The 22,331-nt window shown below is 46.1% G+C and overlaps 4 protein-coding genes across 6 annotated transcripts; all 4 read right to left on the reverse strand.

Annotated features, from left to right (window-relative positions):
• Positions 1-305: 305 nt before the first annotated feature.
• On the reverse strand, positions 306-977 carry LOC148317807 (mipartoxin-3-like). The gene is made up of 3 exons (XM_088283762.1): positions 845-977; positions 665-778; positions 306-453 (listed from the first exon to the last, which is right to left on the reverse strand). The coding sequence occupies exons 1-3, from the start codon at positions 891-893 to the stop codon at positions 368-370; spliced, it is 249 nt and encodes an 82-aa protein (XP_088139888.1). The 5' UTR covers positions 894-977; the 3' UTR covers positions 306-367.
• A 1,911-nt stretch (positions 978-2,888) lies between these two features.
• Positions 2,889-5,213, reverse strand: LOC148317808 (E3 ubiquitin-protein ligase TRIM35-like). Its single transcript, XM_088283761.1, has 2 exons — positions 5,075-5,213; positions 2,889-4,619 (listed from the first exon to the last, which is right to left on the reverse strand). Exon 2 carries the CDS (start codon positions 4,484-4,486, stop codon positions 3,104-3,106), a length of 1,383 nt encoding a protein of 460 aa, XP_088139887.1. The 5' UTR covers positions 4,487-4,619; positions 5,075-5,213; the 3' UTR covers positions 2,889-3,103.
• Positions 5,182-11,264, reverse strand: ghdc (GH3 domain containing). Of its 3 annotated transcripts, none has more exons than XR_015839992.1 (12): positions 10,654-11,264; positions 10,294-10,590; positions 9,606-9,802; positions 9,195-9,389; positions 8,443-8,562; positions 7,941-8,238; positions 7,175-7,370; positions 6,999-7,070; positions 6,719-6,852; positions 6,408-6,496; positions 6,049-6,341; positions 5,182-5,296 (listed from the first exon to the last, which is right to left on the reverse strand). XR_015839992.1 is itself a non-coding variant. In XM_088283759.1 (11 exons), the coding sequence occupies exons 1-11, from the start codon at positions 10,727-10,729 to the stop codon at positions 6,120-6,122; spliced, it is 1,896 nt and encodes a 631-aa protein (XP_088139885.1). In that variant the 5' UTR covers positions 10,730-11,264; the 3' UTR covers positions 5,564-6,119. The 3 variants fall into 3 exon arrangements, 1 of the variants encoding a protein (XP_088139885.1); XR_015839991.1 differs by lacking the exon at positions 5,182-5,296 and adding an exon at positions 5,311-5,443; XM_088283759.1 differs by lacking the exon at positions 5,182-5,296 and having other exon boundaries at positions 5,564-6,341.
• Positions 11,265-11,447: 183 nt separating this feature from the next.
• Positions 11,448-22,204, reverse strand: gpam (glycerol-3-phosphate acyltransferase, mitochondrial). The gene is made up of 21 exons (XM_088284957.1): positions 21,945-22,204; positions 20,243-20,378; positions 19,751-19,870; positions 19,595-19,668; positions 18,915-19,028; positions 18,666-18,821; positions 18,331-18,430; positions 18,103-18,239; positions 17,923-18,022; positions 16,592-16,804; positions 16,405-16,518; positions 16,194-16,279; positions 15,823-15,935; positions 15,114-15,184; positions 14,611-14,878; positions 14,227-14,402; positions 14,078-14,155; positions 13,876-14,013; positions 13,565-13,754; positions 13,216-13,274; positions 11,448-13,129 (listed from the first exon to the last, which is right to left on the reverse strand). Exons 2-21 carry the CDS (start codon positions 20,324-20,326, stop codon positions 13,013-13,015), a joined length of 2,508 nt encoding a protein of 835 aa, XP_088141083.1. The 5' UTR covers positions 20,327-20,378; positions 21,945-22,204; the 3' UTR covers positions 11,448-13,012.
• Positions 22,205-22,331: the final 127 nt, after the last annotated feature.

Consider the following 22,331-nt stretch of genomic DNA (forward strand, 5'->3'; position numbering starts at 1 on the left):
GATCACTTTTCTTTTGAACGACCCCACGTAGGAATGAGATGGAAATTGCAGATGGAAGGAAGTTTTTTTTTGTATTCCTTCCGCGTTTTCCATCATATGGTTCCTTTTTAGGCTGATCATTTCAGATTTTGTATCATCCGTCAATTATTCAGAATAGTCTATCTGAAAAAAATGAATTTCATTTTTGCAGTTGTCTTTGAGTGCCAGCCTTTTCAACTTCCTCTGACCGAGGCGAACCGTCACGACCAAAACAAGTTGGCAAACATCCATCATGACGAGAATCACTTGAAAAAAGACAGCCAAACTATATTTTCTTTTGTTTTTTATTCTTCATCCAGCAAGGCAAGTGCTGTGAACATGAACTTGATCAGTTGCAAAGATTGGATGAGCAACAGACTTGGCCGGGATGAAACGAGCAGAGGCTGCTCTTAACGCAACCTTGAGAGAGGACCGCTGCAGGGTAAAAATGAAAAAGAAAAATTAAAAAAAGAGACACACGAGTGTCAATGCAGCTTCCAGCCATCCGATTTCAATTTGAATAAAAAGAAAAATCATACATTTCACACAACTTGAATAGTTTGGACAGTTATTAAGAAGGAAAGAAAAACAAAAAAAAAAACGAAAAAGGAAAATTGTGCGGCAATACGAGAAGTCTTCAACTCACAGTTATCAAATCGAGACGTAATTCTGATGCAGCGATCAAGACCACTTGGGCAGGTCTCAGTCGATCCATGACAACGACGCTGCTGTCCTCCGCAGCGGCAAGTCAGCGCCTCGCCTGGACAAACAAATCTGGTTTTCATAACATCCAAAAGTTAATGCGAGCGAAGCACGACACACCCACCGTGGCTGACGAGCGCCAAGACGAGAAGCGCGACAAGGATGGTCTTCATGTTGTTCAAGCCTCAGGATTGCCGTTCTTCCTCCGTGCGGCGTGCGGCCTCTTTTATGTGCGAGCTTCCACACTTTCATATGAACTTTGGCCCCATTTTTGAGAGGAGAAAAAAAAAATAAACCTGCAATGTGAGCCGTTTGCTTTTCCAGGGTCATTTCTTTTTTACTCTTGGTTGTATTTATCTCAAAGTTAATCTTTTACGAGTAGTTGGCAATCAGACAAACTGGCTTTGGAAGATCACCTGAAAATGGCCAAAAGCAGAAAATGGCAGCTTCAAATTCAAAAGTGAGGACTGTGATCCTAAAAAAACAATCATAAGAGGGGAAAAACATTTAGATTTAAAAATAAGCAGATATGATAAAGAGCGCAGATTTTTTCTAGAATGATGACTCAAAACCAGAAAACAGTTGGACTTTGGTTTGAATTTTTTTTTTTTTTGTGTTCTTGTAACGTCTATTACATATTTATCATTGTGGGTCTCATAAAAGGTTGTTTTATTTTACAAGATTCTTGTCAAAGTTGGATTTTCTCCACTTTCTTTCTCGTAAAATGACGAGCTTTTCTCTCATCTTCTCATTTGCTGACCACGTTTTCCATCGTCATCTTTGCCTTTTTATTTCATTCATTCACCTTTTTTTTCCCTGGCTCTCAATGGGGCCTTTTGACGCCTCGGCATGAGGTTCGACAGCCATCACCGCTTTTTGTCCTTCCAGTCTTTTTCAATCCGTGAGGTCCAGACACCAAGACTGCTCACTACTCTGCGTCTGCACGCCAACGCTGGACCGCGATGCGCTTTGGCTTTCTCTGCGGCTGCCCAGCAGGCACTCCAGACTGGGGTGGTCCAGACCGACACCCGAGCGGTCCAGTCGGGGTGAGGACGGGACTGGAAGCGGCGACGTGCAAGCGGGGATTAAAGGAGGATGCGAGTCTCGGATGAAACAGTCAACGTCCCCGTGCGAGCTTTGCAACAGGCCAAGAAGGGGATAAGAACCGGCCGACAGGGGGCCGGCGAGTGTTTCGGCGTCGGGCCGCAGGTCCAAAGCGGGCTGAGATCGGCTGATGGCGCTCAGGCCGCTCAGGCCTCCTGGCGCGGCCAAGTTGCCGCCTGTGCAGCGGGCGGCTGCCGGGTGGCTCGGGTGCGTCGGCGCCACCTGCTGGTGGAGGTACGAGTTGTGATGGACGCCGACGTGAGCCTGGAGGAGGCGCGTGATGCGGCGCAAGCCGTTGGCCAGCTCCGACACTTCCTGGTTTAGCGAGCCCATCTGTGCGGAGAAAAGTGGACACATCCGCTTTACGGCCATTTCAAATCCGCAGGGCAGCCGCCGCCGCCGCTGCCGAGTGAAAAATTAGCGCCGCGTCGTCATGGGGTTTCTTTTTTTGGGGTGTTTGCGGTTCTTCACAATGTTGAGTCAGCTCTCCGGAGAGCCCCGCTGATTAATGAATGGTCTCTTGGCAGCGCTCCTACCTGAGCCCATCTGGAGCTGCGTGTGTCCTATTTGCGATGCAACACATCTTTGCCGACGACCAAAAAAGAATCTACGAACGTCCTGCCTTACAAGTGACCCCATTTCATTGTTTTTTTCCGACATGACGTGCGGAAGGATCCTTTTATGCCTAATGGAGTGTTCGTCAGAGAGTCCGAGAATGAAAGTAGTCTTTCATCCGTGTCCACGCCAACTGCACTGGACGCCATGGGTGTGACGTCACCGCGCTTTCTCCACGGCGATTGGCTTTCGACACATCCAAATTGACCAACTACACGAAATGTGCTGGGGCCAGAATCGCACTTTTTTTTAGATAAACTTTATTTGAATTATTTATAGATAGTACAACATCAAACACTCACCCGCAAAATTTTAAACGTTTCATCTGAAATGAATATTGAAATAATTTAACATTAAATGAATAAAATACATCATGCCACTTTTCATGATTTATTCAAGTTTGGCAAAGCACAACATGACATTTCACTCAGATTGAATTCTGACATCTTAATTATTATTTTGAGTTTATTGAACAGATCACAACCATTTGGAGGTAATAAGACTTGAAGTGACCGATGACAACTGCGGCAGCAAACCATCAAACATGGCTTCAGTTTACATTTACAACTGACAATTTATAAGACTGCACATGAAAAGCGCTTTGTTACAGCTCCAGCTGTTGTGAAATGCGCTATTTAAATAAAGTTGGATTGTATCTCCAACATCATTTCTGATTTTGAGTTGAAACGCAACGTTTACGTGGAATTATTTGGAGAGGAATTTTATGCCTTGTCCTAAAAAAAGGAAACATTTCCATGTTCCCAGATAAAGGCGGCCATGCGGAAGGATTTGTTTTGCCGAAAGGAATGTTTGTAAGAGAGTCCGAGAATGAAAGTGATCTTTTTTTAGTGTCCACGTCAACGCGGATCCTCTGCAGTTTCAACGGCGGATTCCAAGATTCGAGCGGGCCACCAACCAGTTTGTATTCATCATTTTGGAACGCGACGCACCTCGTTTTCATGTCGCCCGGCAAGCAAGGGTCCCCCCACGCCACCCCAACTTCCCAGTCAGTGTTGTCGCCTACTTCAACATCCCACGTGTGCGTTCCCAAGGACAAAGCACAACCCAGAACATTGCACAGCTTGAACCGCTCCGCATTATTCGGACGCTGCTGCTGTTTTCCAAAACTCACGCTGGTCAGATCTTCAGACAGACCGAGTTCTGAACGGGCCGTGTTGGGGTCCAGAACGACGGGACTGTAGGAGACCATCTTCTTCATCTGTTCCCACACGCTGAACTTGAGGTTGCCCACATGTCGGGCTTCGTCCAGCAGAGCTCCTCGGAGCAACTCCGGCTTGTCGGGCAGCTTCTGGATTCTGGCCATTGCCGTTTTGTAGTTTTTCATGAAGGAAAATTGGACAGATTTCAGCAGCTCCTCCGAGCTTCTGATGGCGTCTTCCAGAGCTTTCAGCTTTTTGTCCAGTGCCTCGATCTTGTCCGTCATCATCCGACTCTTCTTCTGTTCTTCCTCCTTCGCCGCAGACAACCTGGCCTTCTCCTCCTGCTGCAGGAATTGGCGAAGCGCCACAAAATCTTTCTTGATCTTGCATTCCACCTGCTTCCGCTGGTCCTTGATGTAGGTCAAATTTTCGCTCAAGGAGTCTCTTATCCCGTTGTAATCGTTCAATGTTTTCTTGGCCTCCTGAAGGCCCTCCCGGAATTTCTCTTTGTGATCTTTCACAACTTTATTGATGGGATGGATCTTGTGGTCAGTGTGGATTTTGTCACCTTTACAAACGTGACACACAAGCTCCTTGCACTCCACGCAGAAGCGTTTGAGTTTCTGCTTGTGCAAGCTGCAGATGTGCTCCGACTCCACCGAAGCTTGTGAAATGGTCTCACGACCATTCCTCTGGGTCATGTTTCTGGGTGGTTCCACTGGTTTATGCTTTTTCCTACAGACTGGACACGATCGATCGCCTTTCTCCTCCCACCACTGCTGCACACATGCCTGACAGAAGGTGTGACTACACGGCAGCATGACAGGATCTTTACATATGACCGGACAGGTCAGACATTGGGGATGGCCCTCGAAGCGACTAGCCATGGTTCTTGCCAAGACACCAACTCTGTGGACAAGCTTCCAGCGTTGACAAGCCGCAGTGCGTCTGACCCAGTCACAAGCTTAGGAATTTTATGATGTCAAAAAAGTCCACAAGTGCACTTCCTGCTTCACTGTCCTGATTTGACCAGGCGGTTATCTGGAATCAAACAAAAGCGCTTCATTATCATTTGCACTCAGGGAAACAAAATAAAATAAAATAAAAATAACATTTCAATTCAACAAATCATACAAGCAATTGAAAACAAAAACACATCTAAGTTTCAACAGCGTGCCGCGTAAAGTCACCGTGAAACAAAACGAAAGTAAAATGCACAGCTTGACGCAAAATGAGCACGTGGGAAAGTGGAAGAAATGTACACAGCAGTTAACTCATCTACGGACTTACTTTGGGGAGTCAAAATGTAAAAGGTTTGGATGGCATCAAGTTTGTATTTTCGAAGAGAGACAGAGAGGGAACGGGAGAGAGGGAGGGGGGATGGAGAAAGAAAGAGAGCGCTCTTGAAACAAACAAGTCAACATTCAGAGACATAAATGAATGTTAGGAAATAAACGTGAGCATTGCAAACTTACAGCGATCGTAGCGAGGCGGACTTTCGCCACGTCGGTCAGCCCAGTCGCGTCCAATCTTGCGCCTCCTCGGCCCGCCAAGCGATTCGCTCAAAATGTTCTTTAGCTTTCGTATTAAAATCCGCAAGTCGCCTAAGCGCGCATTAGCGCCCCCTTCCGCTTGGAGGGTGAATCGGGGAAACTTGGATTGAAAAGAAATTGCAATGTGGTGTTGCTTGCAGCTTTCTGATGGGAGAAGAGCGGCACAACTGTCATCATTTAGGAAACAAAGTTCTATGCGCCCCAACTGATATAAACACGACATGCTGGTGCATTCGTGGAATATGAAAGAAGCATCAAAATTCAGTCCTTTAGATCCAGCTCGAGGGGTGACTGAAAATGAAAAGTGCAACACACTTTGAGCACCTTGTCAGTGGAAAAGAGTGAAAGCCAATTTTCCTCAAATAATGCATATTTTCATTCACTTTGTGTTCACAATTAAAAAAAATAATATAATAAACAGATTTTTACTTTAATGGACTGCAAAAACGAAATTCTAAGTTTTAATTTTTTTTAAATTGAATTAAACAATAAGTTATTAAAAACACTTAAAATAGAAAATACACATTTAAACATATTGCAGTGTACCCATTCATCTGCTTATAGAAAACAAATTAAATCAATAGTAAAAAATGAATACCAAAATGAGAAAAACAAATAAAATGGATCCAAATAAAATTAAGAATATCAGGCAGGCAGCAAGTCCTTGAAAGTAACAACTGAAAGTCAAACGAGTGATTGGCACACATTTAAGTTCAACACACGCCACATAAATGTTTCATTTTCCCCCCCATTTTAATAATGAAACAACTGGGGTGGGAATCAGAAATGCCAAGGCCACCATGACATAACCTACCTGACATCAGTTGCTGCACCTGTCAGAAATGCGTGATAATGCAAAAGAAATGTATAAATATAGAACAACAAAGGCCCTTTACCTGAAGTACGACAGTATGATTGTAAAAAACTCTGTTGCTTCCAAAAAGTCTTATTTTGTTGATTTCCTTCTTCACGAAACGGTTTTGGCCAGTAGGAATTGGGCGTCCTCCTTGCGCCGCAACACCCGCGGCATTTTGAAGGTATTGGCCGAGGTGAGGGAGGAGCTCATCATGCGCCGGCGCAGGTCAGCAAAGGCGCCGCGGCCCACCAGCTGCACACGCGGCGGCCCGATGCTGCCTTTGATGCGAAACGAGCGGTACACGGCCGACGCCTGCTGCAGGCACGCGTCCAGCTGCGGAGCAAGGGCAACTCATTAGAAAAAAAAGAATCACACTTGAGTCGCTCAATGGAGAGTCACCCTGTGGCGCTGTTCCTCGCTGAGATTCCTCACGCCTGTCAGCTCCAAGAAGATCTGGTAGTGAGGGTCGCAGCCGCCCACCTGGTCCCCTGTGGCCCGGGAAAAAAAAACATTGACCAAAAAAAAAAAAGTATTCGATATGCATATCATGTATCAAGTGAAAATCAAGCAAAAATTCAGAAAATTAGATAATAGCAGTAAACAATAAGCATGTGGCAATTTTATTTTTAAAAACGCACAGAATGCAAATAAAAAAACATGATTGTTTGCAAAAACAATATATGAGTAAGATCACAATTTTGTTGCCGTACCCATAATCCCGCTTTCTGCGCAGCAGTAGTCGAGCAGGCGAGCGGCAGGCCATTGCGCGACGGCTTCCTTCAAAGCGTCCAGGAACAACGCCTCCGACAATTTCTCGCCGCGAACGTTCAGCATCTGACCGCGCCTGCAAGCACACGTGTCTCCTCAAGCGCGCTGCTCACAACCGCAGTCACGCCTGCAATGTTTGAGCTGCCGATCGCACGGCAAAAATCTTTTCACGTATCACACTCCAGGTAGATGTGTGTAGGGGTACCTAATGAAGCGGCTCACCTGTATTGAAACTCAACAACCGGACATCGGTTGTGGAATCCCACCACTTTCACCACATCACCGATGCGATATCTGGAACAGAGGAGAGAGAAGGAAAGAAAAAAAAAAAAGCAGCGATAAAATTTGAAATCACTCCCCTGCAAAAAAAACAAACAAAAAAACAAACGTGAGCCCACCTGAAGAGGCCAGCGGCGTTGGTGACGACCAGCTCATAGTTGCGTCCCTCCTTCACGTCCTCCATGAGAAGCGTGGCCGTCGACGGCGTCTCGTCATCCAAGCGGCTCTCTGGTAGAAACTCGCAGAACATGGAGCGAGGACACAGCAGGTAACGGCGGCCGGTCTCCTCGGGCCAAAGATTCACCCCGATCAGACCTGCAAGGAGAACACGCACACTCTTAACATTCAACCTCATCACCATTTTGAGTGTCAGAAATAAATTAGGACGCTGGGGCGGTTCTCATAATTGTAGTCGTATGTGAAAAAAAGAAAAGAATATCCAAACAAGAATAAGGTTGTCATTTTATGAGCTGAAAAAAAAATCCGTTTATGAAAAAGTGAAATGAAAAAAGTTCTGATCTTGTTAGAATAGATTCACAAATTCAAAACAAATATATATTTTGTGAAAATATTTCTTCATTTTACAAGAGTGAATTTATAATATTCAAAGCGGAAAAATGTTACCCAGGAATAACTTGTACTATTACAAGTAAAAAAAACATGATTTTACAGGAAAACAAAGCCTTCATTTTACAGTTCTTACATTTCGTGAGAATACGACAAGAAAAAAAAAATGAGCATTTTGACCACATATTTAATGAGATTATGGGACACGTTTTTGGTTGGCCTTTGCGAGAGTTACTGTTGCATGTGTGGGAATTTGGACAATTACTGAAACAACAATCCTGTCGACCTGACATGAAAGACAAACATCAGGAATGAAACCTTCAGTGGCAGCGTAGAAGGGAGAGTAGAAGGAGACGCCGCTGCAGTAGTTGGCCCTCAGCATCTCGCCGTAGATCTGATTGGAGCCCGAGTCCACGGCGAGAACCAAGTTGAGGCGGGGCCAGAGGCGCCCGGCGATCCCCCGGAAGCCGGCCTCGAAATCGGCCCGGAGCCGAGCCGCCCTTTCCGGGTCGGGCCGGGTCAGCGCCTCCAGCCCGGCCCTGACGTGGGGCTCCAGATGGAGAGCGCCGCTCACCGTGCCGCGCTCGACGTCCGCAGCCAGCTCCTGCCAGCGCTCCTGGAAGGTGCAAAACAATGTTTCGGCCAGTGTCAAATTAGAAGAAATGTTTCAAGCTGAAAAATATAAATAAAGCAATAAATAACCCAAGAATGTGAATGTCAGAAAAAATATTTTTCATAGAAAAAAAAGAAAAGAATAAACAAAGCATACATTAATAATGCAAGAATAAAAGCGAGTGAAATATATTTGCATGGAATGTACCTGCAACGTGGAGAAGGCATAGAAGAGGGTGGAGGCAAAGTTGGACTCGAGCGTTCCAACACTGGGATCTTTGAGCGCAAAGAGAAGATGCAGGTACAGCGCGTCCACCTCACTCGCCACCTGACGTCACACACACGCGCACACGCACACACAACAACTGCAATCATTTTCAGGAGAAATTTTACCAGAGAAAAAGTCCACATGAATGAATTCTGAAATACTACGAGGGAATATAGTCCGGCTATTTCAATAAAAAAGCACAAACTTTTAAGAGGGGTTTAAAAAAAAAAAAAACAGGTGCTAATTTTCTGAGAATAGAGACGGGCTAGCAAGTAGCATCACTGTCACAATGTTAGAACCCTTTAAGCAAAGGATAATTGGACACAAACGGTGCAGAAAGAAAGACAAACAATATTATCCTCGATGAGAAACAACTCATATCACTACAACAACTTAGTTGCATTTCTATTTTTGATGTTATACCATTCATTCTCTTCTTGCAATGTCTGGATTACACTGCCACCTTGTGGCCAAGGCACACCAACAGGAGTCCCATTGAATTCAAGATTACAGAATGGTTTTTTTTAATAAGTTAAGTATAAAAGTGTAAAGTATCTTATTTTAAAGATAAAGTATTTTTAGGGGTGGTTCATAGAGAGCTGGAAAGGATTAAATGACATTCGCAGTCATGGTCAAGGAAAAAAAGTCAAGGTAAAAAAAAATAAATCAATCTCAAAACTCATGTCAGCCACCTGGAAGGCGAGCGGTGGCGTGGTGTAGAGGTGGAGCATGTGACGAGAAGAGGACGGCGTGGACGAATTGGGCCCGATGGGAATGCCGGCCTCCGACTGACGGAAGGTCGGCGTGTAGAAAAACTTGGTGGTGCGCTGCAGGCTGTCTGTGGCCGGGAAAGCTCGCCGCATTGCGTCCAGGCACACCGCCACGCCCTGGCGAGCAAAACCAACTCAAGTTTTTCATATTGGGTGACATTGCCTTTAAATAAAATCTCAGATTAACTACCCCGCCCAAAATAAAAAAAAAAAATTGGCCTGTTCTACTGCCACTTCTTCTCCTGACGTGACATCAAGATGGACTATGGAAGCTACTGAAAAAAGAAAAACGTTCTGACCAATAAAGCCAAAATATTGCTTGTGCAACACTACCTGAAGAAAGAAGTCACTGTTGGTGTCTTTGGTGCTGAGCAGCATGGCGCTGGGCCCGGACGTCCCGGAGGTCATGGCCAGGACGAGGGGCTTCTCGGCGGTGAGCACGCGCTCGTCCCCTGACGCTACGCGACCCACCAGCTCGCGGTAGTTCTCGTACGTGGTGATGGGGTGGCAAGCGCGAAAAGTTTCACTGTCTGAAAGAATTAAATTGTACATGAGTTGGCCTCTCAACAAAAGTCTAATATTACCCAAAAAATAATTCAAGAGAAAGAGAAGAGAAAAGTGACATTAGCATTAAAAAGTTGTAACATTACAAAGGGAAAAAGTTCAATTTTATGAGGGGAAATAAAGTGATACTTTTCATTAAAATCCTTCAAGAATTTCAAAAACACACAAAAATGAGATGGAAAAGAAAAATGTGACTACAGTTTAGCGGCAACAGTCTTCTGTTTCATCACCATCTGTGAGGTTGTGTATACTACCCCCTGGTGGCCAAAGCGTGCACACCAGAAGGAGCAGCACAATGCCCATTGAATTATCATGACGCACAAACGGTGATTGAACTGTGATGCATTCAGTCACCCAAAAAACACAACAATGACAAAGTTATGTGTTTCGAGGTGCTGGAACGGATAACGGAACGAATTAAAGCGGCGAAAAGGAACCACTACTTGTTTCTACTCACCATTGATAGAAGCGAAGTCAAAGCGTTTCCCGTACAGTGTGTCTTCGTTCGTCCTCAGGCGACGGAGCAGCGTCTCCTCCTGGGCCTTCCTCACGTCCAGCGTGTCGGCCTCCAGCTTGGCCCGCTGCCACCTACCCAGCCAGCCCACCGCCTTGACGGCCGCGTATTGGCCGAGCAAGCTGCCCAGCGTCCGGCCTTTGCCTCTCACCTTGGATCGGACGTCCCTCCACAGCAGCGACACCCCCACCAGCGAACAGGCGCCGACGGCGGCGGCCACGGCCGCTAGAGGAGGCATGGCTGCAGGGAAACACAGTTACACCCTGTTGGTGGCGCTGTTATGCCGTTGGAGATGTCACCTACCCTCAGTTTGGAAGAGAATGGCGACGGCGGCCGATGTAGTCGACAAAAAGAGCAGCACTACGGCTCTAAAAGACATGACAACGAAAAGATAATGTTTTGCGGGGAATAATTTTATACGTCAAGACGAATAATGGCCGTCAAGAAAAAAAAAAGTTGGACAAATGTAAGATGGCATCGCTCTAAGTTTCCCTTCAAGTCGGCCATCATCGCTTGCGTTGGTTACTTCCGTGTTTGGAAACTTGCTGCATTCACGGACCCACTAAAGATTGGTAATCGCAAACACTCTTCTTTTGGACTTTAAGATGTAACCTTTCTCCAAAACACCTAAAACCATGCAAATCTGCGGTTGGAAGTTGTACAGTAGAAACGACAGGAGGATTTAACGCGTGCTGCATTTGTATCCCCCGTTAATGACGCAAATTACGACTTTTAGATACATTTATTATTACCCCTATGCCAAGTTGTAATTGCAGCTCCACTTTTAAAAGAGTTCAGATATTGGCAAAGTTCAGCCCAAAATCAAGTGAAAAGATGGATATTTGGGACAACAAAATGTTGTATAAAGATTCAGGGAATTAACATGATAAAGGTTGAATGCCAGTTTAAATTTTGTTTAAATCACAAGTTTAAATCAAAGTCATCAGCTCAAATTGGACATGGAAATTAAGATCGGAAGTTTTTGAGTAGAAAAGACTGGACATGCGTGGTGTCCATGTTCCTTTTCCCTTCCTTTGGTCATGCAACTGCAATTTTATTCTTTGTAAAAATAAAATTTAATTAAAAAGTGAGAGAATGTTCAGCAAATGGACAGAATGATCTCTTAAGATTCACTCTTGAGTAAATGACATGACAAACAGGACAGAGCAGCCCCTCCTTCCTCATGTCCAATTTTCTTTAGTAGTGCAGCACATTAAAACAAAAGCCCCCAAACATCTACAATTAGTTTATTTACAAACCTAATGACAATTGTGCTTTGCTCTGAGAAAGCAAAAACCAGACAGAAAACCCTAAAAAAAAAATCTGGACTTTTTTTTTTTTTTACCGGCTGGTGATTCTTCTCATGTTATAACTTATTCTATTATACAGTGTTTGTCTTCATGATTCTGAATTGTTAACATGCATAAAAAGACAAGACCAAGACAGCGGATAAAAAAAAAAGGCACCTGCTCCCATGATACAGGCATTTTTAACCTTACACAGCAATGTGTGCATTTGTTCAGTCGCTTGCGCTTCGTACCGTGTGATGATATTTTCTTCCATTTTGACTTCCCATCATGGCCAAGCGTTCCTATTTCCATGATCCACGCGACAAGTCCACTTGAGTTTTGGACAATCACGACAACAAGATACATTCAGCAGGCTTCCTCCTTGGCATAATTCACACACTTGGGACCATTAAATACAACACAAAGTCTACAGTCAAGTGTCCATGACAGCAAACATGCAGTAGTAATTCACAAAAATGTCTGCCTCATTCCAATTCATTCACATTTTTGACATGCTGCCGTCCTTCTATGCACCTGTTTCATTCACGGATGAGGCAAATCTGCATTAATACATGCAGGTTTAAAGATTAAATAGCAATCTATGCTTGCGGAGAAATCTCCTCCAATTGACTTACTCGGACCTTCAACAAACACCTCTTGTTGCTCTAGAGCACCTTCCTCCTCCTTTTTTCTTTTTTTTTCAAACCTGGAAAATTATTTTTTTAGACCCGTTGTGAGGAAGTACATCTACAAACAAAAAATGAATAAGTAAAGTATTCCCATGAGGCAACATAGGCAACTGCCAAAGTGCCAGAGGCCTCCAGGGGGCGCCATAAACCTGGGAAATAATGCACCTTCAGTATAACAGTAAAGCTACTACAATTGATGCTTAAAATATGCTAAAATTTCATTTTATAATTTAATTTGGGAGACGTGTTATTTTATAAATTAAAGAAAATGGTGAAAATAACGCTATTCGATGTTTTTGTAAGTGCCACATTATCTGTGCTATTGATAAGAGTAAACAACTCTGGAGCGCTCTTTGAAAGGCTTCTTTAGTTTAACCGAAGATAAATCTCAATTGATTTGACAGGTTAGTGCAAGGAGCAAAGAGCACTACTAGACTCGACTGTGTGCACGACTGCCCCCTCTGTGGCCAGTTTGCTCACTTCCCGTGACAGCTCGCCTATTGGGTAGATTACAAAGTAACGGAAATGTAATGCTACAGTGAAAGGAGAGAGACTTTTTTTTCCCCTTCTTCTAAACCTCAAGGCACTGCCTGGTAGCACCTGGAATGGTATTTTCAAAGTAACCAGTAAGAGCCCTTATGTTGGAAGGGAGCCTGATGCGACGTGGTTTTGGGCCTTTCGGGGTCACAGCAGGGTGAAGCCTAAAATGTACTGCAGCAGTTTGTTGCGGTTGGCCTGAGGTAGGAAGGTGGCGCTCAGCTCCAGCGTGGTCACACGCTCCTCTCGTCGCTCCTTGAGGACCTGAAAAGAGAAAACGCACAGGGTCAGTGCCATCAAATCTCAAAAAGGTGATCTTTTCATTCTCATTCTGAATAGATTTGGGTTACCCCGAGATCCTTGAATGTCCTCACTGTGTTCTTCACCAGATAATGAGTCGCACTTTCACCTGAGGACAAAAAACTAAAGTGAATCATGAAGACAAGGATAAGTGATCAAAAATTTTGACCGCAGCACCAGTTTGAAAAAAAAATAAATAAAAAAGTATGCAAATATAATTTATACGTCGATATGATTAGGCTTTTATTTGGCGGAATAGTTCTGTAAAAAGTGAAAGAATGCCACTTTGCAGCGTTCACAGATTTCATTTTGTATAAAAACGTAAACCAAATTTTCAAAAAGGAGAAAATTATGCGCCCCCCAAAAAAAAAAGCTCAACAGCGGCCCGCTCGCAATCACCGTAAGCAGCAATTCTCCTCTCGGTGCGTGTGAGCAGGTATCTGAAGAGGCGCTGCGTGTACTCGGGCTCGGCCATGGGCTGACTCAAGCTGTGCACGAAGATGGCGGCGCCGCTGTAGGCCTCCAGGACGGGGCTCAGGAGCCGCTGCAGGAACACAAAGAAATCCTGGTGCTCTGCCGACAGGCTCACCTAGAAAGGGAAACGTTACGTCACGTCGTGTTGTTTTTCATTTAACCCTCCTCGAGTTCACAAGGCCAAAAAATACAAAGTAAAAATTGCCGGCGGAGGACTAAAAAGAGCAAACGTGAACCTTTAGGTAGCGATCCCGCTGCTCCTCCCCAAAGTCGCTGTCCTCGTCCTCCTCGTCGCTCCTCCAGGAGAGCGGCTCGGGGAACTTTTTGGGCCAAGGTTCTTCCGTGGGACTGGGGCTCAGTTCCTCCTGGTCCTCCTGACACACAATAAAGCCATCAGGCCGCAGAGGTCACAGGAAGGGGGCTTCTTTCGAAACTGACCTCCGCTACGTAGAGGACGCCATACTGGATGAGGCGGGAGACAGTGTCGTGGAACACCTGGTATATAGTCTGGCACGGCTGCGGGCGGAAAGAGGCGGCGCGTTAAGTCAATACTCCAAAGGTGGAGCCCCGCGCCGCACGCAACTTACGGAGGCCACGGCCACCTCGTTGACCAGGAAGTGCGAGAGGCCGGCGGCCTTACGGATGAGCTTCTCCTGACTGAGCGGGAAGCCGGCGACCGCGACGCTCTGCCCTTCTTGCGACGCCGCTCCCGACGACTCCGACTCCACCGCCTGCTCCCGCTGCAGCGACAGGATGCTGCAGGCTGCATGCAGCCAAGATTGCGTCAGGGTTTTGCTTGCATATCATTCAATGACTCAAGAAAAAAAAAGGAATTCATGTTATCAACATAAACTACTTGCTTTTTTTATTTTTGTTTTTTTTTTAGCATTTTACCATCGAAGTAATGTTGGTTACATCAGATAGAGATTTTAATGTTGCTATTTTTGCTTCAATATTAAGTGTCAAGGTACCGATGATGGCGTCGGCGATGAAGACGTGGAAGAGGCCGTTGCTGTAGAAGTTGAGCTCAAAGAGCGCCGGCACGGTGTGGCTGGGGGCGATGGTGAACTCGCCGTTGCGGTTGGCGCCGGCGGTGACGGCGATGCAGTTCTCCAGCAGGTGCAGCGCGCGCATCACCACGTCTTCCGAGTTGCCAGAGAAGCCCAGGTCGAAGTCCCGCGACAACACCTCCTCCTTCATGTTGAAGAAATCCTCCACCAGTTTGGACAGCGCCACGCCCTGCGGGAAGGAACTTCACGTTTTTTTGTCACAGACAGACGGACGGCGGCCAGACACATGCGCCACACTTCCTGCAGGGGGCACTCATGCGTAAACGTGCTGATGGGGGAAGGAACTTGATCTCTGGGTGATTTTTGTGCAGTGAGATACGTGTGACATTTGTTTCACCTTGCTTGGCAGAGGGCACCAAAAAGCAAGGAACTGCTACAAATGAGAAACCGACGAGCCGGCATACCTGTCGGTGTCTGTAGAGCAGCAAACAGGCAACGATGTGCGTGGACATGATGGCGGATGACTTGTTAGCCGCTATGGGGGGCGAGAGATAAAAGGAATGTTGACCAACACACAAACAGACATAGCGGCGGCTTTGTGCTTATCTACTCGACTGCGGACGTGGGAGGCCTTAAACTGTACAAACAGTGCCGCAGGGTTGGGCAATACATTAATTAAAAATCGAATGATAAAGGTGATGCAGTTGCGTGTAAAACAAAGTGATCCCTGATGTCTGTATATATTGATCATAAAACGTCATCTGTCACAACAAGACATGTCCAAATACACACAAAGGGGTTTTAGATTGGAGGAAGCAAGAGACGCGAGGTGCGTAATGTGGTGACTCCAAGTCATCGTAAGCATCGCTCCTTTGAGAGGATGAAAGGCAGCGGAAGCAGCAGAACACCAGCGCTGGCGCTGCATTCCAGCCCCTCTTGGGCTCCCCCCACCTCCTCTGCGTCCTATTGGCCGAAAACAACATGCCACACAGTTGGGGGCGCTGTGATTGGCTGCAAGCTATGAAGGAGGAAAAAAAAAAAAAAAGAGTAGGACAATGCAGCTGAACGAGCTGGGGGGAACCGGTTTCTGCTGCTGCTGAAGGCCCAGTCGGGTTTTCCAATGACACATCTTGGGACGTGACATTGGGAAGGAATAAGGAGAGGCAACCTTACTGAAAAGAACGTGCTTGGCCAAGTTGTTTATGAGTTGTCGTCGGCACAGGTCTTCGGGAAGCTCTCGGTTCAGCTGGCCCTCATCCTGACGGTCGAACAGTTGAGCGTCGGGCCTGAACAGATTGAAAAAAGCGTCACGGCGAGTTCATGTTCTGCGTATTGTTTTGGGCCACGAGGGCCGAGTACAAATAAAAAGGGGCAGCTTTAGCGGGACTGTGAACTGAAATGACCCCGAGGCAATGTCAACTCAAGTGCTGCGCGCAAATATCAAATGACGTTGCCTGCTGTGAGGAAGTGGCAAAGGGGGGGCTCTTGTGGAAGCTTTATTTGAAGGTTTTAGCGCCACTCAAGAGGAAAAGCGTCGCACTTACTGCGCATCGATGATGGTGGGCATCAAGTCGTGCTCTAGGGACAGCGGGGGTGAAATGTGGCGGCTTCTCTGGCTCTCCAGGTACTCCTGCGTAAAGGGATCACAAATACAATGAAACAGTCAAGAATCCTCACATCTCCAAAATGGCTACTTTTCAAGAAATTAAAATCAGATTTTCATTTCATCGTCTTTGAAAATCAGGGGCTCCTCACCTTTAAGGAAAAGGGCTGATTGAAGTCCACGCGGACGCAGCCGTAGTTCTTCCTCAGCATCCTGAAAACGCCGCACGCAATTCCCCACAAGCTCTCGTTCTTCTTGGGCTTGCCCTGCTCGCACGCAACAGTTCAGACACGGCCACGCCGGCCGGCTAGCATCGACGACGCCGACCGGCGTCCTCACCAGCTGCTCGCTGTTGTAGTTGCCCTCGATGATGCGGTCGTACGAGATGCCCACCGGCACCACCAGCACGTCGCCGATGGAGCCCGTGCGCAGCGCGTCCACCACGATGGACAGCATGCCGGCGCGCGCCGTGGACGGTTTGCCGCTGCGGGAGCGCGTGCCCTCCAGGTAGACCTCCAGGAACTGCTGCTGACGCAACAGCTCTTCTGTGTACTGGAGAGAGCGCATTCGCTTACATGAGGAGAACAACGTAGAGCGATGCCAATCACCAAGTCACCAGTTGACAGTGAACTCTCGCATAGTCGCAGTTCGGTATTCTTGAATTATTTGTTTTGTTTTTCATGGTTGCTGTGCGCAGACCAAAACCATATCTAATATAATCAATATCTTGGGGCCAAGAAACCATACTAAAGGGGAGGAGCTTAAAAGGTGCTTTGGTGCCATCTTGTGGCAACTGTAGGCAATTCCAAACCTTTTTGGGTGGGTTTCAATTACTAGCAGATTTTCGGGGTTTGTCGCAAGGGTCAATTCCAAGCCCCCCCCCCGTGTGATTGTGGGCGAGACCAATTTATGGCCCGCGGGCCAGACTTTGGACACAGGCAGTGTTGTGTAATCTTAGCCTTTCACAGCTGTCTAAGGACATTTTTGGAGGGGGGGGGGGGGGGGCTGAGGTGCTCTGTCCCGAAATAGACAGCCGGCTTGGATTCAGCTGCAAAGATGAGAGGCTTTAATAACATTTACTTTGTTTTGTTGGGACCATTGCCAGGTACACGCAGAATGTTGCGTTTGGTCATAGCGCTGAGTGGGCACTATTTTTGTAGCATTAGATGAGACGTGAGGCGCAATTGTGAAGGTCAAACTGCACGAGTTGGCCATTATTACACACACACGCACACACACACGCGACTGCCCTCAGCTGATAGCACTTATCTTATTGGCTCAACACGCAATTACTTTGGCAGGTCGATGTAAAGTGCAGCCTGCCACAGACAACAAGCAATTCTCAAACAAATGCACTCATCCTGAGCACATTTTTCTAGTTTTGCAAGTTGACAACATTTTACAGGCATTTTTGCATTTCAAAAGATTAGATTAGATTAGGAGGTGTATCAATAACAAATATTTGATGTACGCCTGTTTACGAAGGAGTATTAACTGAAAGAAAATGTATGAGAATTAAGTTTGTAATCCTACAGGTATACAACTCGTTTTTAATGTACATTTTTCCCGATAAAAAGTCCAAATTCCATCCCCATCCCCAAACTCCCGAAGCAATCCCCACACCACCCGCCCCCGTCGGACTTTAGTCCACATGACAGCAGTCAACTCACAGCGTATAAGAGCGATCTGTACAAAATGTCTTTCTTGCCGTCCCCGGACTCTTCCATTTTCCGCCGTATGAAGAATCCTCCCAGCTTTCGGATCAGGGTGCTGAAGTCACAAAAAAAAAAAAAAACGGCTTTTGTAAACCATCGGTGATTTCTCGTCAGCCAACACGATACGAGGCTCACCTGAGAATGGGGATGCTGAGGTTGTTGCCGGCGGCGATGTGCGGCGCTTTGATGTTGTGACAGAAGAGGATCAGCGTAATGAGGAGATAGTCGATGTGGGACTTGTGGACGGGCAGGAAGACCATGGGAGCGTTGTGCTGCACGGGCCACAGACAACATCAACAACTTGGACAAGGCGTTACAGATTGAACTTTTGAAACTTTTTTTTTTTTGGGTGTGCCTCCTGACCTCTGCCGCTGCTTTTTTGACCATTTCCAGTTGGCCCTTGTGGATCTGAATACTCCAGAAGAAACCGTTAAAGAGCCTCAGCAGAACCCAGCCTGTCAGCCTGGATCGGACAGAGAGGGAAAAAAAAAAAAAAAAAATGCATAGTCTTGTCCAAAAATGTCGTGCGGGTCGAGCCAATCAATGAGTCAACGCTGCTGGTGAGTTGATTGCTTTCATCTACAGACAACAAGTCGCTCTTTGAACTCTGATGACGACACAAATGCAAAAAGCGAGCGGCCATTTGCGATGATGTCATCGGATCGCGGCGTCTCGAAAGAGGAGGCGTTGCCATGTACCTGATGAAGGCGGGCGAAACGCTGGCCACCATCTGCTGAAGGAAGCGGCGGGCTTTCTGCTTGACTTTACGGACGGACTTGCCGCGCTCGCCGCCGGTTTGGCTGCCAACGGCCTCGTCCAAATCGGAGGCCACGCTCAAGATGGCGCTCTCCACGCTGCAACACAAGCGCGTGGTTGAAACTAGTGACGCACTACAAATGAAACAAGCAACTAACGAGAGCCGCATTTGTTCGGGCAGGGTGGCCTACCTGTTGCTGTTGAGAACCTTTTCCACCACATTTCGGGGGAACATGTCCTTGTGGACGTCTCGCTCCATGACGAAGAGCACGTAGCTCAGTTGCCGCGCCAACCAGCCACGCTGCCTGCTCACAGGAACAAAAACGGACGTTGAAGATTTCATTCAGCCGAGTTTCATTAATTTTGGAACGAGGCTGTATTGCATCACAAAATGTGTTTAAAAAAAAACAAAAAGATGCTCAGAAACAAAATGACCCTTTTAGTTTTACTGTAACTCGACTGCTAGCGCTGCTTTCCACTTGTACTGGAGTTGAAAATGTCCACCTAATAAAAGATTTTATGACGTCAATTTGTTTTGAAAAGTGAAAAAGGAATTGTCGGATTGTGTTCCGCTTGGAGTTTCCACTGTACAAGCGCAGAATATCGTTTGGAGTGGAGCGGGATTAAGGAAGGTCAGACGCGTGCGACTCCAGTGACGTTTCAATTATTCAGCTGTCGACTCCGATGTTCCGCACAACTCAAGACACGCGTTTCCAAGACTGCTGCTCCATAGACGCATCAAAAGGGTGCTGCTTCTGGAGCGCAAGAGTCTAAATCACCTCCAGGTGCCTTTCAAGCGGGCATCAGTCTGTTCCATTTCCATGATGAGCGGGCGATTGCGATGAGGACGATATCGAGCGGCAGCAGTTACCTGGTGTGGGTCTCGTTGATGTAGATGACGTTACGGAGGCCCAAAGATGGAATGCTGGGGTTGAACAGCTTCTCCTGTTGTGAGATTGCAAAAGAATGAATGTGCGTCAATGACGCTAATGGCGATGAGTTCATTAGTGGCAGTGAGTAAGGTTACCCAGCTCTGCGGCGTGCAAGAGTGGCAGCAGCGGCCAACGAAGGGCCTCTTCCTGTTCAGAAGGCCCTCCTTCCACGTGGTGGCCACGCAGCGCAGGACTGACGGACTCGTACTGCGGTCCTTAAAGGGCAAAAACACAAATACGGTGAATAATTGATGCATGTACTAGTCCTTAAGGAGAACAGGTCAAATGCTAACATGCTAACAGTAGGTACGCTAACAGAAAAAAAAAATAGTAACCTTGATGTTCTGAATGAGCTGAACAGTTTGAAGTTGGAATGGTTTGAATCGGTTAAGAAACGTGGAAGGATTAGGTAAAGACGATCAAATTAGATTTGTAGCTTTTTTTTCTTAGAGGAAAATGCAATTGAGGAAAACTGTGGTAAATTGGGGATGTGAAAAAAAAAAAAAGGTGCTCAGATGTCCTGAATTTGTTGGCGATGCAACAATTCAAATTGATGGAGTTTTAACGTATGCATTTGTGAGTCTTACGGAGTCGTCATTGGGTCGCTTCCAGCGGTTGCACCACTGCTCGCCGTTGTTGACCTGCAGCAGCAAGCCGTCCGCCAACTCCATGGCCTCCGAAGGCCTTTTCTTTGGACGCAGCCCCCCGCCTCTAAATGGACACCTGGTTGGAACGATTAAAAACAAAAACAATTGCTTTCATTTGAAGTTCTCGTGACGTAGCCAACTTGAGCACCAGCTGCAAGAAAGAGCCCCACGGAGGGAGTACAAATATTTATTTGTACAGTTTTTCTTCATTTTTTGGGCCTTTATTTGTTTGGAAATAGTTTCACGAGTCACTCTCATGAAGAGATGCGGCGATCCTTCCCAGCGTCAGCGCTCACCGCGCACACTGATGAGGAGGCCAAGTGGGCTTTTTTTTGTATAGGGTCATTGGCCGAGAGTACTCCCCGCCATGGGGTGACTTTGTTGGAAGCCAAACAAAAGCAGCTGAGGAATGAGACCAATTGAGTAACAGTGGAAGCTGATTGCCACGACGCTGTAGAAGATGAGAAGAAATAATAATCAATTTTTCGCTCCAGATCAAATTATCATTTTTTTTTTCTATTTTAACAATACCTATGAAATAATTTCCATCTTTGTTGGATGTTTTGTTTCTGTAATGTGCTTTAGATTGGGGACTCCCTCTGAGGTGTTTTCAATTGAAAGAGGACAGAATGGTCCCTTAATCTTCTTTCTTTATTAAAAAAAATCATGGAAATTTTCTTGCTAAAATGTCTACCAAAAAGTCTAAATGTAATAGAAATAATAACAGAGATATTGCAAGCCATTTTTGTTACCAAATGTGGCCCGCAACAAAAATGAGTTTGACACCACTGTCTCAGAGGATAAAGAACACGTGCCTATGAGCTTTACTGCATTGTCTCACTACATGTGTTGCACCACCGTTTGTGTTTGAAAATCAAAAGCTCCTTTTCAGAATTTTCCTAAAGTGAAACTATGTGGCTGTTCCAAATACATTTGCCTTTGTTTTCTGTTAAATTTTCCAATAAACTTCAACTGGGGAGTGGCATAACGCATGAAACATATTCAAGGCTCTTTACTTCACATAATGCTTGCTTAATGCATTAGACAGATCCACCTCTAAAATCATGGCATGCAAATATGCGGTAAAATGCGTCTCGAATTCTTGATCTGGGTATTTTGGCGAAAGCATAGCACAAACACGTGATGGGGGCACCTTTTAAATCATGAATGAAAAGTCTTCATGAATTACAATCTTGTTTTGGCTCGGGGAGGGAAACAAAAGAGTGTTGAATATCCTCCCTTCACGTGATTTTATAAACAAGCAGGTCAAACGTACTATAGTGACAGATGGACATGCAAATAACTAGCCACACAGACAACAATGGCGAGGTGGACGTCTGGCTGCGCACTGCTGCATCACCACGTTCAGCGGAAACTGGATTAGCCACAAGCTAACCGGAATAACCCTCAAATGGTTGAGTTAGGAACAAACTAAACAAGCGCAGCGGGGGCACTTTTGTATATGCATCAATATCAACATGGAGGAAACATGACTTAAGGCTTCGTCGTATGAAAGTTGGTCAATTGCGGCCGCTGACGTCACAAATTGATGGAAGAAGCTACCGGCAGCTTGTTTCCATGACAATGACAGCACGAGACGACTGATGGTTTGCTAGCAAGAATGCGTCGCGGGCACGCTTACCGTCAATGTCGCATTACGTTGACTGATGTCTCTGAAAAATGTCGATTAAAAATGAAGCAACTCGTCGACAGAAGCCCCTACTACACAAGAGTTTGGCCGCCGCCGGTGTTGTGGTACCGTTCTGACGCGGGCCGGCCCAGCACACAGAATGCGGCGATTAAAGCCTTTCGTCCATTGGAGCAGAAAGCTTCAGGGTCCTCATTAATAGTGACAACATTCACTTGGCTTTGATTGGCTGAGACCAACATCAATACCCAATCACAGGGAAGCCCTCCTGAGTATTTATGAGAGTGCCTTCATTCATGCAACGTCTATCGTCTTCTTCGCAAATTTACTGCTTATGTACAATTCGCTGGAAAAAAAGACTACTGCCACCATTAGGTTATA

Source organism: Idiotropiscis lumnitzeri, chromosome 20 (genome assembly GCF_059441095.1).
Source record: "Idiotropiscis lumnitzeri isolate Australia: NSW breed Sydney's pygmy pipehorse chromosome 20, RoL_Ilum_1.0, whole genome shotgun sequence".
Classification (NCBI taxonomy): domain Eukaryota; kingdom Metazoa; phylum Chordata; class Actinopteri; order Syngnathiformes; family Syngnathidae; genus Idiotropiscis; species Idiotropiscis lumnitzeri.

Excerpts from the sequence above, each read along its gene's own strand:
- LOC148317807 (XM_088283762.1), bottom strand. The coding sequence starts at position 893 with ATGAAGACCATCCTTGTCGCGCTTCTCGTCTTGGCGCTCGTCAGCCAC. Across the intron at positions 779-844 it reads CTTGGCGCTCGTCAGCCACG|GCGAGGCGCTGACTTGCCGC; the intron begins GTGGGTGTGTCG and ends TTGTTTGTCCAG. Across the intron at positions 454-664 it reads TACGTCTCGATTTGATAACT|CGGTCCTCTCTCAAGGTTGC; the intron begins GTGAGTTGAAGA and ends TTTACCCTGCAG.
- ghdc (XM_088283759.1), bottom strand. The coding sequence starts at position 10,729 with ATGTCTTTTAGAGCCGTAGTGCTGCTCTTTTTGTCGACTACATCGGCC. Across the intron at positions 8,563-9,194 it reads CGCCACCGCTCGCCTTCCAG|GTGGCGAGTGAGGTGGACGC; the intron begins GTGGCTGACATG and ends GTGTGACGTCAG. Across the intron at positions 7,071-7,174 it reads AACGCCGCTGGCCTCTTCAG|ATATCGCATCGGTGATGTGG; the intron begins GTGGGCTCACGT and ends CCTCTGTTCCAG.
- gpam (XM_088284957.1), bottom strand. The coding sequence starts at position 20,326 with ATGGAGTTGGCGGACGGCTTGCTGCTGCAGGTCAACAACGGCGAGCAG. Across the intron at positions 18,822-18,914 it reads AAGGTTCTCAACAGCAACAG|CGTGGAGAGCGCCATCTTGA; the intron begins GTAGGCCACCCT and ends CTTGTGTTGCAG. Across the intron at positions 14,014-14,077 it reads GCGTCCTCTACGTAGCGGAG|GAGGACCAGGAGGAACTGAG; the intron begins GTCAGTTTCGAA and ends ATTGTGTGTCAG.
- LOC148317808 (XM_088283761.1), bottom strand. The coding sequence starts at position 4,486 with ATGGCTAGTCGCTTCGAGGGCCATCCCCAATGTCTGACCTGTCCGGTC.